Genomic DNA, 14,060 nt, shown 5'->3' with positions numbered 1-14,060 from the left:
ACATGCACTGAGCTGAGAAGTAGGTCCAAAAAAAACGGCAATTCAGACCTAAAATTGCTCAATATAACCAATAAAATAAGGCCTCAAACACAAAGGGCAGGTTTAATATCACAAATGGCTCCTCATGGCATTGATTCTATGTAATAAAAAATGATACCATCAATGAGAAGAGAAAGATTCACAAAAAGCATTTGCACCAGCCATTTTCTCCCAAATTCTGCCAGGTATCAACAGCTAAAGGGAGCCAGGAACAGTGAGGGTACAGGCTCCAGTGGGCAGCTAAAAGGTTTGCCACTGGTAGAATCAGGATTCAAATTATTTTGAGGTTCCTTCTATCACTTTTATAATTATTCACAGTCTACTGCCACATGTAGTAGAAGGTAAGAAAGTAACCTTTTAAGACCATTACCTGGCTTGTAGGATTTTTCCATGGTTAATAGAGAGGAGGATGGTCACAGGTGTAATTTTTTTTTATTTACAGTATTTTCTGACCAAAAAATTTAAAAAAGCATAAAGATATAAAAAATAAATATTAATGTGAGGTATTGAAATTAATAGTCCTCTTGCTCAAAATTGACAAATAAGTGACATGATATTAAAGTGTAGATGAAAAAGTATATAACCAAAGAGGCAGCTTCATCCTACCAAGAATCAAGTTCAAATCTATAAAGTTAAGGAAAAAGAGAAAAAGGTTAAAAACAAAGGGGAAAAAAAACCCTGTTAGTTAGACTGTATTGCTAATGTGAACCAAAGCCGTATGAAGAAAGTCTTCCAGAAGAAATGAAAAGCAGAGGTTACCTGCCAGGTACTGAGCACTGATGGTGACTGGACACATTTCCTTAAGAACTGAAGAGATCTTTAGTCAAAGCCAAAACATTAAGCAGTGGTCGATGACATAAGACAGCAGAATGGAAAGCAAATTGCCATTATTCTCATCAATTGTCTTTACCTTGAGGATAAGTAAAGACAATTGGGAACCAAACCAATTGAAGGAGTTACCAAGATTTTGCAGCATTCATTCTCTTCAAGATACCAGCCTTCCTGATAAGCAAATCACCAAGGTTCTAAACATAACTAATGAATATGCCATGAACGATTGGATCCAACCAGGACAAAGAAACAGTCAAGCTTCACTTCATCTATTAGAACTTCTCTGAACTGATGGGAGGGAGCCAGTGAGCGCCTGAGAAATGGACAGGCTCAGTCCTTAGGTCACTGTACATATAAACTAGGGTCAGAGCTAATGCCTTCTCCTCCGAGATATTAGAGGAGCAGGAATGGGCAAAGCTCACCACCAGCAAGGTGGAATACTGAGCTTGTTAAGAGATGTTCACATTCAACAGAAGAGTTGTTCTTCTCCCTGAAGTGGACATGATGGTCACTAATGCTTGAGGCCACCAACCCTATGGCATCAGTCCATGTGCCAAAATTATGAGTCCATCTGTCATTGTGACTTTCAGTTGAGTTTGAAATTTAGCAACTGATAAATCAGTCACTAAGAAATCATTGAAAAGAATATTCTTACCTTGGCAGGTAAAGAAAATGGCAGTTGGGTATAAGCCAGTATTGAGGCATCATTCAAAAAGAGGATCTACCACATAACACTTAATTCAACTTGGAGATGACAGTCTACTCAAATAAGACAATAAAAAATTATGTATTTATGATTTTACTGGTGATTGTTAAATATAGTAACAGCAGAAACATGAGATTTGATATGGCCCTACTGTTTTTGTTGCTTTGCTGTGTTTTGTTCATGCCTTCGGAGGCCTTGCTTTTACATGCTACTAAGCAGCCAGAATAAACCAGGACAGGGTACCCTAGGTATCTGATATAATTTCCTGTAGAATCCTGTAGGACCAGAGCCACATGATGGCTTTGAATCTTCAACTACATATACCAGGAATACATTTCTCACAAGTAACTTCATTAAATAGCTTACTTACCTTCACAGTAGGCAGAGTCTCCCTGGACAGAGATGTAACCATTCTTGCACTCACAAGTTGCTTTTGTATTCCAGTTTTTGCACTCTGAGTTTTCACCACATTTAGGCCCTTCTGCACAAAAGTTATGACCTGGAAGAAACAAAATCTTACATCAGGGAAGAAAAGAATTGCAAATAATAAACCATGAAACACTTGTTTCATATGTCAACATGCATGAAAACATACCGTGGTAATACACAAAAGTGGATTGGGAAAAGGGGTTGGAGAGTGGGAAAATGAAACTTTGGACAATTCCTCATCCCATGCTTGAGATTTTTTTCCCTAACATTCAAACCTGCTACAGTTGTTCCTTGCTGAAGGCTTTTATCCATGCTGATCCTGAATACCCTTCCTACCTTACATGACTAGATTTTTTATAATTATTTTATTGCAAAATTTATGATATGCAAAAAATAGATAAAATGAATATATATATGAATATATAAAATAACTTGAATACGATCAGAATAATACCCCTTGATTACACCTCAATGACTACCCCTCCCAGCCATCAGAGATAACTATCCTGAATTTTGTGTTAATCACTCTTTTGGATATTTTTATGGTTTTTCCATATATAGGTACTTATCTTTAAATAACAGATAATTTAGTTTTACCCATTTTGAATTTTACAAGAATGAAATCATACTGTATGTATATATCCTTTATGGTATATCTTTTTCTATTCATCCATGTTAATGCCTGTAGCTACCGTTCATCAATGTTATATAATATTCCACAGAATAAATACACCACTTTCACTTTATCCATTATATTAAAGATGGGCACTTGAGTTATTGGCAGGCTTCAAATTACAAACAAAATGCAAGGAACATTCTTGAATGTGTTTCCTGGGGCATATCTTTTGAACCACATGTTTACTATTTCTTTGCTTAACATTCCTTCTTAAATCCCATATTCCTTCTAAGATAGTTGTTTTCTATCTAAAGTATCCCTTTTAAAATTCTTTTAGTGAAGACATTTTGATAGTGACAATGTTCAACATTAATTTGTATAGATAGGTGCTGGGTATATAATTTTTTTCTCTCAAAATTTAAAGATATTCCAATGTTTTCTGCCTTCTATTTTTTGCTCTTGACAGTCAGGTGTTACTCTAATATTCATTCATTTGTATGTGGCAAACCCTTTCTTTGTGGCTGCTTTTAAGAACCTTTTTGATTGATTGATAGATGGATTTTATTTTGTATTACTTAATTTTTCTCTAAGATATCTAGGTATGAGTTTATTTTTATTCTTAGAATTCCTTGGAATTCTTGAATCAAATGATTAAATCTTTCTTCAACTTGGAAAATTCTCATATATTATAGATGGTTTTCACCATTTTTTCTATTCTCTCTGGAATTCTAATTAGATAAATGTCACTCCTTCTCCTCTGTATTATTTGACTTGCTTTCATGTTTCTTTTCCCTCCTCTTTATGCTGAATTCTGTGTAACATCTAAATGTTCCTTTTGGTTTATTGTCTCTTGAGCATATTCTGTTTCAGTCATATATATTTTTAATTTCACTCATTTTCTATTTCCTAGAATTTGATTCATTTTCAGTCACCTTGGGAAAATTTGATAGTCCCCTATTTCATCTTTTAATTTATTTTTTTATGTTACACATCAGACATAGGTTATATTGATAATTCCAGTATGTTCACTATATGTGCATCTGAGTTTACAGTTTGTTGTTTCACTGAGTATCATGCATAAGTGCTGACTTTCTTGTGTTTTGAGTGATTATTTTATTTGTGAGCTCATATGTTTTTGAAATTTAATCTGTGGGAATTGTCTGAGATTCAGAGTTTAAAATTGAATTTCTTCAGAGAGGATTTGTGCTTGCTTCTGCCAAGTGCCTGAGGGAACTATCAAACCAAGACCACTTTAGGCTACATTCTGCCTTGGGGATGAGGACTGAGCCACACAGGTTGAATAAATTCTGCAAACTTTTCTCCTCCATACCCCCTTTATCTAGAGTCAAGACTGACAGGAGAGTCTCCTTTTGCAGAGGGGATTTTTCTTAGTCACCCTCTGAGGATTTACCCTTCAAAATTCTTGACTGATGCCTCTCGCACCAGCCCCAGGTTATGTCTCCTGTCTAACTATAGAGTGTTCATTAGAAGTCAGCTTCTACCATCAGGGATTAGAATGTGACCCCACAGCTAATGCCATCTCCAGTGTGCTTACTTGTCTCAGTGGAATAAGACTTTTTATTTCTGGTCTTGGATTTTTCCCCCTTACCTCTGCCAAATTTTCAAAATAAACAAACTGTACATATTATGCAGCATTTTCAAGTGAACTAGAAGGAACAGGTTATGCCCATTACAAAAATTATGAGATTCAAATATAAAGATGTTTTATCATCTTTAAGTCATTATGTTTTAGTGAATAATAATAATTGTAATGCTAGAAAACATTGTGTCTCATAGAAAGCAATGGATCATGGAGTCAGGATATCTAATTTCTAATTCAGGATCTACAGGTAAAAAAACAGTAACTCACGTTATCTAGGTATGTATACTGGGCATGGACTACATCAGTCATTTTCAAACTATTCCTCAGAGTCTTTGGCCCAGATGTGTTGTGAGGGAAGGCTAAAGTCCCCCACACCTGATTCAAACAGTTCAGCTCTTTTATGTTTTTGATGTATCAGTCATATGAACAATAGTTTCTGTCTTTAAAAAGTATAGAAATCACTGAACTACATAAACTCCAAGGTTAACTCCTTTTGATATTTTAGAACTTTTTTAAATAGAGAATTTTAAATCATCAGTATTTAAGTTGTACTTAGGGAAAAATATGATAAAAGGTATTATTAAGTAATAACAAAATCCATGCATCTATAATGTGCCTGGCATTTTACTAGATGTTTTAAATGGGGAAAATAATATTATGCACCTTACTGATATGTGTGGAAAGAATTACACAGCACTTAAAATAATTCTTGTACATACTAAGAGTTCATCAAGTGTAGCCACAATGATGACAATGATAATGATAATGTTGTCAACAATGACTAAAGTTCAATTAACTTGATTACACTGTTATCTACAACTTCAAGATAAGAAAACATAAGCTCAAACTCACTAACATCTAGCTAATATATGGAAGTACCACTGTTCTAAATAAAGTATGGTGAAATCCAAGCTGATGTGCTTTTCACTATGTCATATACCCAACTCAAATAGCAAAACCTAGGGATAAAACATGAAAGATGTAGCCACTCGTTGAGAGAGCAAGTGGATCCACAAGCCTAGGTAAGCATAATAGCATAATATCACATCCAGTCACATTACCTGTTAGCGGGTGATTGCTCCAATTGAAATCAGAGCATGAACTTCACTTGTTGGAAATCTGAAAACTCTGTCAGTCAAGAACACTTCTAACAAGGGCTTGTAAGGTTTATAAAACCATTACAACTATAAATACTTTCTGTGTTTGCTATCAAAGGTACAATTTTTATACATCATAACCTCTCTTTGCCAGAGGAAGTATCTGGACTTCCTTCCCTGTATCAAAATTGATCAGTAAATAAGCTGTCATATTTTCTTTCATTATGAACCTTGACTCAATATTATATCTGCATCCATAATTCCATGTATTCTTTGTCTATATTTCTTTTCTTCTCCTTACCAAGACACTGTAACTGTCCTTTCCTTCCATGTACACTTGATATGCTGTAACAAATCCCCTAAAGCAATGCCAATTTCCCAATGTGTATCTATCAAGCATGCTGTGTCAGTTCACAATGCAGTGAGTTGAGTAAATTTTATTTTTAGGACAGTGAAGGGCCCAAGACACAAATACACCTAATGTCAAGCCCCCTTTTGTTAAGCCTGACCCACTGTGCCAAAAACACATCTTTTAATTAATCTACATCTTCATTCAAGTAATATTTACCCCATGTCAACTTGCCTTTCTGCATGAGTGAATAACCACTTACTCTATTTATAGAGCACCTATCATTTTTTGTACCAAAACACCACATAAGCTTCTAGAGTCAAAGCAAAGATGTTTTATATATATTCTCTGCCCACAAGGAAACTGTCAACTGTAAGGGGAGATAAGCCAAATAAAGAGGTAGCATGAATAAAAGACAAATCTATGTTAACTGAAATGTGAGCAGTACATACTATCATAATGTTTCAAAAAAGTTGAAATCACTTCTAGATGGTGCAGATATAGACCTAGGTTCATCACAGCTCTAAAAATGAGAGTAGACAAGACACAAATCCTAATGAGAGGAACAGCACTCCATGCCTTGAGAAAAAAGGTTAAATTTGGACAACCTCAATCTGTCACAAATATGATAAAATAATTAACATTTATTGAACACATACTTATACCAGGCACTCACTTTAGTGTTTTAGTGTTTTAACATGAATTATGTCATTAATTCTATTAACAGCCTTATAAAACTGAAATTACCTTTGTTTTACAGTTGTGACAGCTGAAGCTTGGAGAAGTTAGTGCACTTATGCAACGTACACAGAGCCAGAACCCAGGTCTGACTAAGGTCAGGGATCTTGATAACTATGTTATTCCACTGTCCTCCCAAGAGCAAATTCCTAAGCATTGTATAGTCCAAAGGATAAAGAAGATAGCCTTTTTGCATATGTTACATAAATTATAACATAGGTTTCTTCTCATTCTCAAAATATATCTATTTTCTGCTAGGTAATCCCAAATATTCTTAACAAAAAGTCCTACTTTAATTAGTCCAACTTCTTTAAGTCAGGATCTATGTCTGATTCATTTCTTTCAACCTAGACCTTCCCAGACAAGGATAGTTAGTTGGATGGATGAATGGCTTATAAATGGATAAACGGACAGGCAGAAATATGGGAGAGTAAATAAGTGAATGACTAGATGAATGCATCTCAGTGGTATTTGGTGAACCTCAAACAACTGGAAGGCAAAGAGGACTGGTTTTCTAGTTGCCATTTTCATACTTTAAACATTTTTTGAGGTATAATTTACATACCATAAGATCCTCTATTATAAAGAAATAAAAGAGGAAAAGCTATAACATACTACATAAATACAAAAGCTTATGAAAAACTGCTATGAAACATTACACAGCAACAAATTGGACAATGTAAAAGAAATGTATAAATTCCTAAAAGCACACAACCTTCCAAGACTTAAAGAAGAAAGAGAAAACCTGAACAGATTACTGGTAATGAAATCAAATCAGTAATCAAAAACTCACAGCAAACAAAATGCAAGACCAGATGGCTGCAGAGTTAAATTCTACCAAACATTTAAAGGAGAGTTTGTATCTATCCTTCTTAAACTACTACAAAAAACAGAAAAGGAAGGAATGCTTCTAAATGCATACTATGAGGCCAGCACTACCCAGATATCAAAACTAGGCAAAGATACAACAAAAAAAGAAAATTTCAGACCAATATCCCTAAGGAACATTAATATAAAAATTCTCAACAAAATATTAGCAAACCAAACTCAACAATACCTTAAAAGGATCTTGCATCACAATCAAATAGGATTTATTCCAAGGATACAAGGATGGTTCAATATCCACAAATCAATCAACATGATATGACCCATTAACAAAAGGAAGGATAAAAATCTTATGATCATTAATAAATGTACAAAAAGCACTTGGCAAAATTCAACCACTTACGATAAAAAAAACTCTCAACAAAAAAAGTGGGTATAGAAGGTACATATATCAGTATAATAAAGACCATATAGGACAAACTCACAGGTAAATTCATACTCAATAGAGAAAAGCTGAAACCTGTTCCTTTAAGATCAAGAATTTTCACTCTCACCACTTTCACTCAACATATTACTGAAAGTCCTAGCCACAGCAATCACACAAGAAAAAGAAAAAGTATCCAAATTGGCAAGAAAGAAGTAAAAGTTACTATTTTCAGACATGATACTATATAGAGAAAACCCTAAAGACTCCACTAAAAGCTGTTAGAATAAATTAATTCAGCAAAGTTATAGAATACAAATGGATAGGAATCTGTTTCATTTCTAAACACTAATAATGAACCAGCAGAAAAAGAAATTAAGAAAATAATCCATTTAATAGTTCATCAAAAAACAATAATAATAAAATAGCTGAAATAAACTTAACCAAAGAAGTGAAAGACCTATACATTGAAAACTATGAGACATTGATGAAATAAACTGAAGATGACACAAATAAATGGAAAACTATACCATACTCATGATTGGGAGAATTAGTATTATTAAAATATCTGCACCACCCAAAGTAATCTACAGATTCAAAGCAATCACTTTCAAAATACCAAGAGAATTGTTCACAGAGCTATAACAATAATCCTAAAATTGTATGAAACCACAAAAGACTCCAAATAGCCAATGCAATTTTGTAAAAGAACAAAGCTAGAGGTATCATGATGCCTGATTTCAAAAAATACTACAACACTTTAGTAATCAAAACACTATGGTATTGGCACAAAAATAGACACATGAATCAATGGAACATAATAGAGAGCCCAGAGACAAACCCATACTTACTTGGCCAATTAATCTACAACAAAGTAGGCAAGAATATACAATGGGATAAGACAATCTCTCTAATAAATGATGATGGGAAAACTGGAGAGCTACATGTAAAGAATGAAACTGGACCACTTACACCATATAAAAATCAACTCAAAATGGGTTAAAAACCTAAATGTAAGACTTGAAATCATGGAACTCCTAGAAGAAACCATGGGCAGTATATACCTGAATGTAAGTCTAAGAAATATTTTTTTGGTTTTGTCTCCTCATGCAAGGGAAACAAAAGCAAAAACAAACTGTGACTATGTTAAACTAAAAGGCTTTTGCACAGTGTAGGAAATCATCAACAAAATGAAAAGGCAACCTACTGAATAGGAGAAGTTATTTGCAAGTGATACATACAATAGAAGTTAATATCTAAAATATATAAAGGACTCATATAACTTGATATCAAACAAGCGGTATAATTAAAATATAGGCAGAATATCTGAATAGACATTTTTCCAAAGCAGATATACAGATGGCCAACATACATATAAAAATATTTCCCTCATTTATGGAGTATATCAATGAAGCAAAACTGAAGGAATGAAACAGCAACAGACTCACAGACTCCAAGAAGGAACTAGTGGTTACCAAAGGGGACAGGTGGGGGAGGGTGGGTAGGGAACGAGGGAGAACGGGATTGAGGAGTATTATGATTGGCACACATGGTGCGTGGGGGGTGGTCACAGGGAAGACAGTGTAGCACAGAGAAGGCAAATAGTGACTCTGTGGCATCTTACTATGCTGATGGACAGTGACTGCAGTGGCATGTGGTGGGGACTTAATAATATGGGTAAATGTAGTAACCACAATGTTTCTCATGTGAAACCTTCATAAGAGTGTATATCAATGATATTCAATAAAAAAGGAATTTAAAAAAATCTAAATATGATTCTAATAGCCAGGGTCCCTCCATGACTGCCCAACCATGATTTCACTGACCAAGGATCATTCAAGGATGGCCGACCCTGGCCTGAGGAGAGCAGTACTCAATCAGCATGTGGATTTTCTAGTCCCTGACATGCCTTCAATCTTTCCAAAGGAAAGGTAGCTGCTTGGGCACTCAAAGACAGAAGAAAAAATAAGTCATAGCCCAACAGAACACCATCCATGAATAAGATACCATGATGAGTGAGATGCACTTGGAGCTCATGCTCAAGTGGTGATGAGGAGATGCTCAGTAAAAAGACACACAACCTGCTGAAATGAAATCCCAAGTTTTACTTGAACCACCTCCTCAATTTTAGTTCCTGGAAGAGGTACCACTCATTCATTTAGCAAATATTTAGTAAGAACCTGCCAGGTGCTCCAGCACTGTGCTTAGGCAATAGGGATTTTTAAAAAGTACCATAAACAACAAACATGTTCTTATTCATGTCACACTCTCGCAGGGACAACTTATTGTGATAGAGAATGGGCAAGGTGCTCCAGGGACCTATCACAGAGAAGGGTCTCAACACAAGTATTGAAGAGGAGATCTGAAGGAGGATGAATGAGGCTATCTGGACAAAGGGCAGGAGCTCCAGGCACAGACAGCAGCATGTATCCATGATCTGTTTGAGGAAATTAAGGAATATAAATGGTGAGGTCATACTTTTTCTCCTCTAGTTGGAAGCAGTCTAAAGTTTGGACTTCCCCTAGTCACCCTTTTTCTGGAATTCTGTTGCCAGTGAAAAGAACAATGCCTGTAAACAATTTGCCATCTTTAAATCCATTGGCCTAACCTGCATATAATAAACTCTGCCTATTGTAATGAGATCCCCCACAATGCCTCTCTATCCTTTATAGCAAAACCACCCACCCATCCTGCTTTATCACTGGCTTCAAGAGCCAATAACGGACAAGCATCTTTATGATTTACTACTGTGTCTTCTTCCACAAAAAGAAATTAGTACGCCTGACCCTCAGGCAGGACTTAATTCCTCTAAGTTTTATTCCACATACAGGACCACTGGTTGCCCTCAAAGTCCTACCCCCTAATGCACCTCACTCCCATCAGATAAGGCTGGTTGCCTTTGGAATGATGTTACCAGACAATCTGAAAATGCATCCAGATTCCTATACCTTAATTCAAATTCTAGAAAGCCAAATGCCTTGCCAATCCTGTGGCTTGCCCAACCTTGAAAGCCACTGAAGGAGCACAGGCGTAAGTTCAGTATATGCCATATGCCTCACTGGCATGGAGACAGCTCCACCCATAGGCTGGCTAGGAGGGATATGGCCCAAAGATCATTTATGAAAACTGGACACCCCTATGCACTTTAACCACCAACATACATAAAAGAGAAGACTGGGCTCTTGAGAAGTGATGACATTCTTGCCTTCTTAGTGACCATGGTTAGGTTATCAGGACGGGCCTGTTCGAGACTAAGCTCTGGACTCTCACATGTTCCTAAAGAGCAACTGGTTTCTTCTACAGTTGTCAGCACCTAAGGTTTTCCCACCGAAGACAGACTGACCTTAGTTTCAGGTCTTCTCTCTGGGGCAACGTGCCTCCTTCCAGAGACTCCCTGGGCCCTGATCCACTGCTGCACTCTCAGGCCACAGACTTCATGGACTCCCGGACACTGTACTCTCCTTCAAACGCCCTCTCTTCCAGGCCTCAACAGCTGAATGTATAGCCCAGTCTTCCCAGGCCATTTTAGCTCATGGCTGCAGGGATTTCCATATGATTCCATCCATCAAAACACAGGGCATGTGACCCATCAGCTCACTGCCAGTTCCTTTATTTAGGCCCTAGATTACATTCCCATCAAATGCCTCTTTCCAAGGCTTCTTTGTACCTCTAATACCTTGAAATCTTCTCTCTAAAACTGTTTCAATTACGAATTCACCTAAAATAATGAGGAAGACTAGAAAAAAAATCATATAACAACAGGACTCTTTGGGAGGATTTAATTGAAGAGCATAAAATCTTAAATAGTACAAATAATCCCAACTCATTTCAGTCCAGGCCAGATGACAAGGCAAGTGAGTATGAATTAAAATTACAGATAAACACATTGTGAACAGATGTCAGAAAGAACTTTTTCCCCCAACACTGAAAGTCTTAAACATGCGGCAAAACCCTCCACCATCACTGGAGACTTTGAAGATACAATTAGAGTTAATTACAAAGGGAATAAAACCCTGAGGAGTATGTCAAGGATTCTGGGATAGGCCAAATGATCTATGTGTTTTCCTGCAGCAATTTGGAGAATGCATGGTCAAGATCATTGGCTTTTCTCCCCCTTTTCACTGAGAGCGCTAGCAATTCATAAGCAATCTTTTTCTGCTAGAGCTACATCCACACTCTTATTACTTCTTCCGAGGCAGGAGCGTAGCTATCACTTGGGTGTCCACTCCCCCATTTCCACCTTGCAGCCTCACACTTCAGGTAGACAACTCCTGCAATAACCATTACCTTAAGGTAATGATGAGGGTAAACAGATTCCATGCTGCCAACACAAACTGTCCTGGGATGTCAGGAAGATGCTGCAGCTATGACTAGGGCTCTTCTAGTGCCTGAGATCTTGGGCCTGAGCATCCATTGGTTTGATTATTTGCACAGGTGTCTTTGTAGGTCTTTCCCTAAGGGCGTCCCCTGGCCACACCAATAGCCCTGTGGATTTAACCACCTGCTCAGTAGATTACCTTCATTTTTCCCTACAGGGCAGGGGACTTCATTACAGCATTTGGCATAACCTAAGAGAGGAAAAGGCAAGGCGTCTGAGCCCCTGGTCTGGATACCAGTTCTGCTGAAAAAAGGATACCACAAGTCAGCCAGAGACTGTCACTCTTACTCCAAGGTCTTAGGTTTAATTCACACAGAGAGAAAAACTCAGTGTAAAGCTACAGTTTACACTTCTCTCCTTGACACATCAATGGCCAGGGTTGGAGTGGATGGGTGCAGAGACCATATTAGAAAATGGGCATGACTCAAAAAAACATCAGCTTCATTATTAAGCCAACAAATTATAACTTGGAAAAACAAGTTGTAACTCAGCAAAATGGGTTTTCACATGACTTCACATATGAACTACACAGAGCTTATTAGCTAGTACTAATTTCATCGAAAGTCACTGACATGAAAATAACAGAAATATCCTATTGGTAGCCCCATATTCTCATCTACCTTGTCGCCTACATTTAAGAATCAATCCATAAAATGTGATCACTAACACAAATGCTTGCAAAAGAAGTTGGAGAGCTTTATGGATATTCTATAAGCAACCAATTAGGGTCAGCAAGTAAAACGCATTCAGTGCTGTCTCAAATTCTCAAGTCTAAGCCTCCTCATAGGTAGGGCAGCTCATCCAAGTCCTAATGAAAAACCTTGGAAATAAACTTGGGAAATTTCAGTTCCTCAAACAGGCATGAGAAAGGTTTTAGCTTAGACCTCAAGAAATGATACTCTCGTGGGGCGATTTTACTCGGACTAATAGCTTGATATTCACAGTAAGACAGAGAGAAAGGAAAAATATGCTAACTGAAGGGCCTTCAATGCAGGTATTGAACTGAAGTCACACCCCTGTGCTCATCCCTGAAATATGCATTTCAGGTTATCAGAGTCCCACCTCTCTGCTCACTTGCTGCCTACCAGTCAGTAGACCATCTCAACCCATAAAGCAAATGGTTCAGGTTTTCCACCTACAGAATAAAAATTACTTTACATAGAAACTGAGTGTTTCTCACCTTTTCATTACTTTCTGTTTTAGAGAAGGGGGGACAGACTGAATAATATGCCTTAGAAGAGGCTCATGGGGCTTTCCATGTCTTGTCAGAACAGAAATTGTCCAACCCCTCCTCCTCTTACAAGACTCCACTCAGCAAACATGAGCACAGAGAGAAAGGTAAAACACAAATAAAAGTCAAAGAGGAAAAGTATTTCCCACAACATTGTGAGATAGTGTTAATGCTAGTTCTAAAGATGCTTTGGGAAATCAGCTGGAATTAAGAGATATAGAGCAAAAACTCCTGGAGAGCACTTTGTGACAATAGACCTTTGAACTCCTCTTGATTGATTTTTTTGTTAATCGTCATATAAATTTTATGTTTCATGAAAAAGCACATACTTCACTGCCCAGACAAATATGACTTTAATTTCCTGATCATCTGATGTGCACAGCAAGCCCAGCATTTGGACAGTGGGCTGGACATTCTGGGCTCTTCCCTGCTATGGATCAACAGAGGAGGAGGTAAGAACAGAAAGTGGTTAGAAAGAGCCTTAGTCAGAAATAATGCTTTCTTTATTCAGTGCCTGAATTTGGAGATGGGAGTAAATAGGAAAGATATAAGCAAATCCATACACCCTAATGACTTAAGCCACTCCCCATGAGAAGGCCCCACTGTATCTTTTCTAAAGACCTGCTCTAGTTCCTGTCAAAATGTAGAGTTGTCCAAGAGTATATATAATTCACTCTCTCACACACAAACCCCTCCCAAAATCCATCAGCTGCCAAATAAAAGAGCTGGTAGTTTCCTGGCTGAGAAGGAAGTAGGTAGAAGACAACAGTAACCAATTCCCCAGATCAGCCCTA

The 14,060-nt window shown here is 37.1% G+C and overlaps 1 protein-coding gene across 2 annotated transcripts in view; it reads right to left on the bottom strand.

Moving 5' to 3' along the window:
• NELL1 (neural EGFL like 1) overlaps nt 1-14,060 on the bottom strand; it is an 865,070-nt gene that overhangs the window by 628,454 nt on the left and 222,556 nt on the right. For both annotated transcript variants that reach the window (XM_037027141.2, XM_073216324.1), the window contains exon 12: nt 1,947-2,075. In XM_037027141.2, coding sequence (XP_036883036.2) covers nt 1,947-2,075 — 129 coding nt within the window. The remainder of the gene's footprint in view (nt 1-1,946; nt 2,076-14,060) is intronic.

Source organism: Manis javanica, chromosome 11 (assembly GCF_040802235.1).
Source record: "Manis javanica isolate MJ-LG chromosome 11, MJ_LKY, whole genome shotgun sequence".
Taxonomy (NCBI): domain Eukaryota; kingdom Metazoa; phylum Chordata; class Mammalia; order Pholidota; family Manidae; genus Manis; species Manis javanica.
Note: the sequence above shows the minus strand (reverse complement) of the source record. Positions and strands in the feature narration are given on the sequence as shown.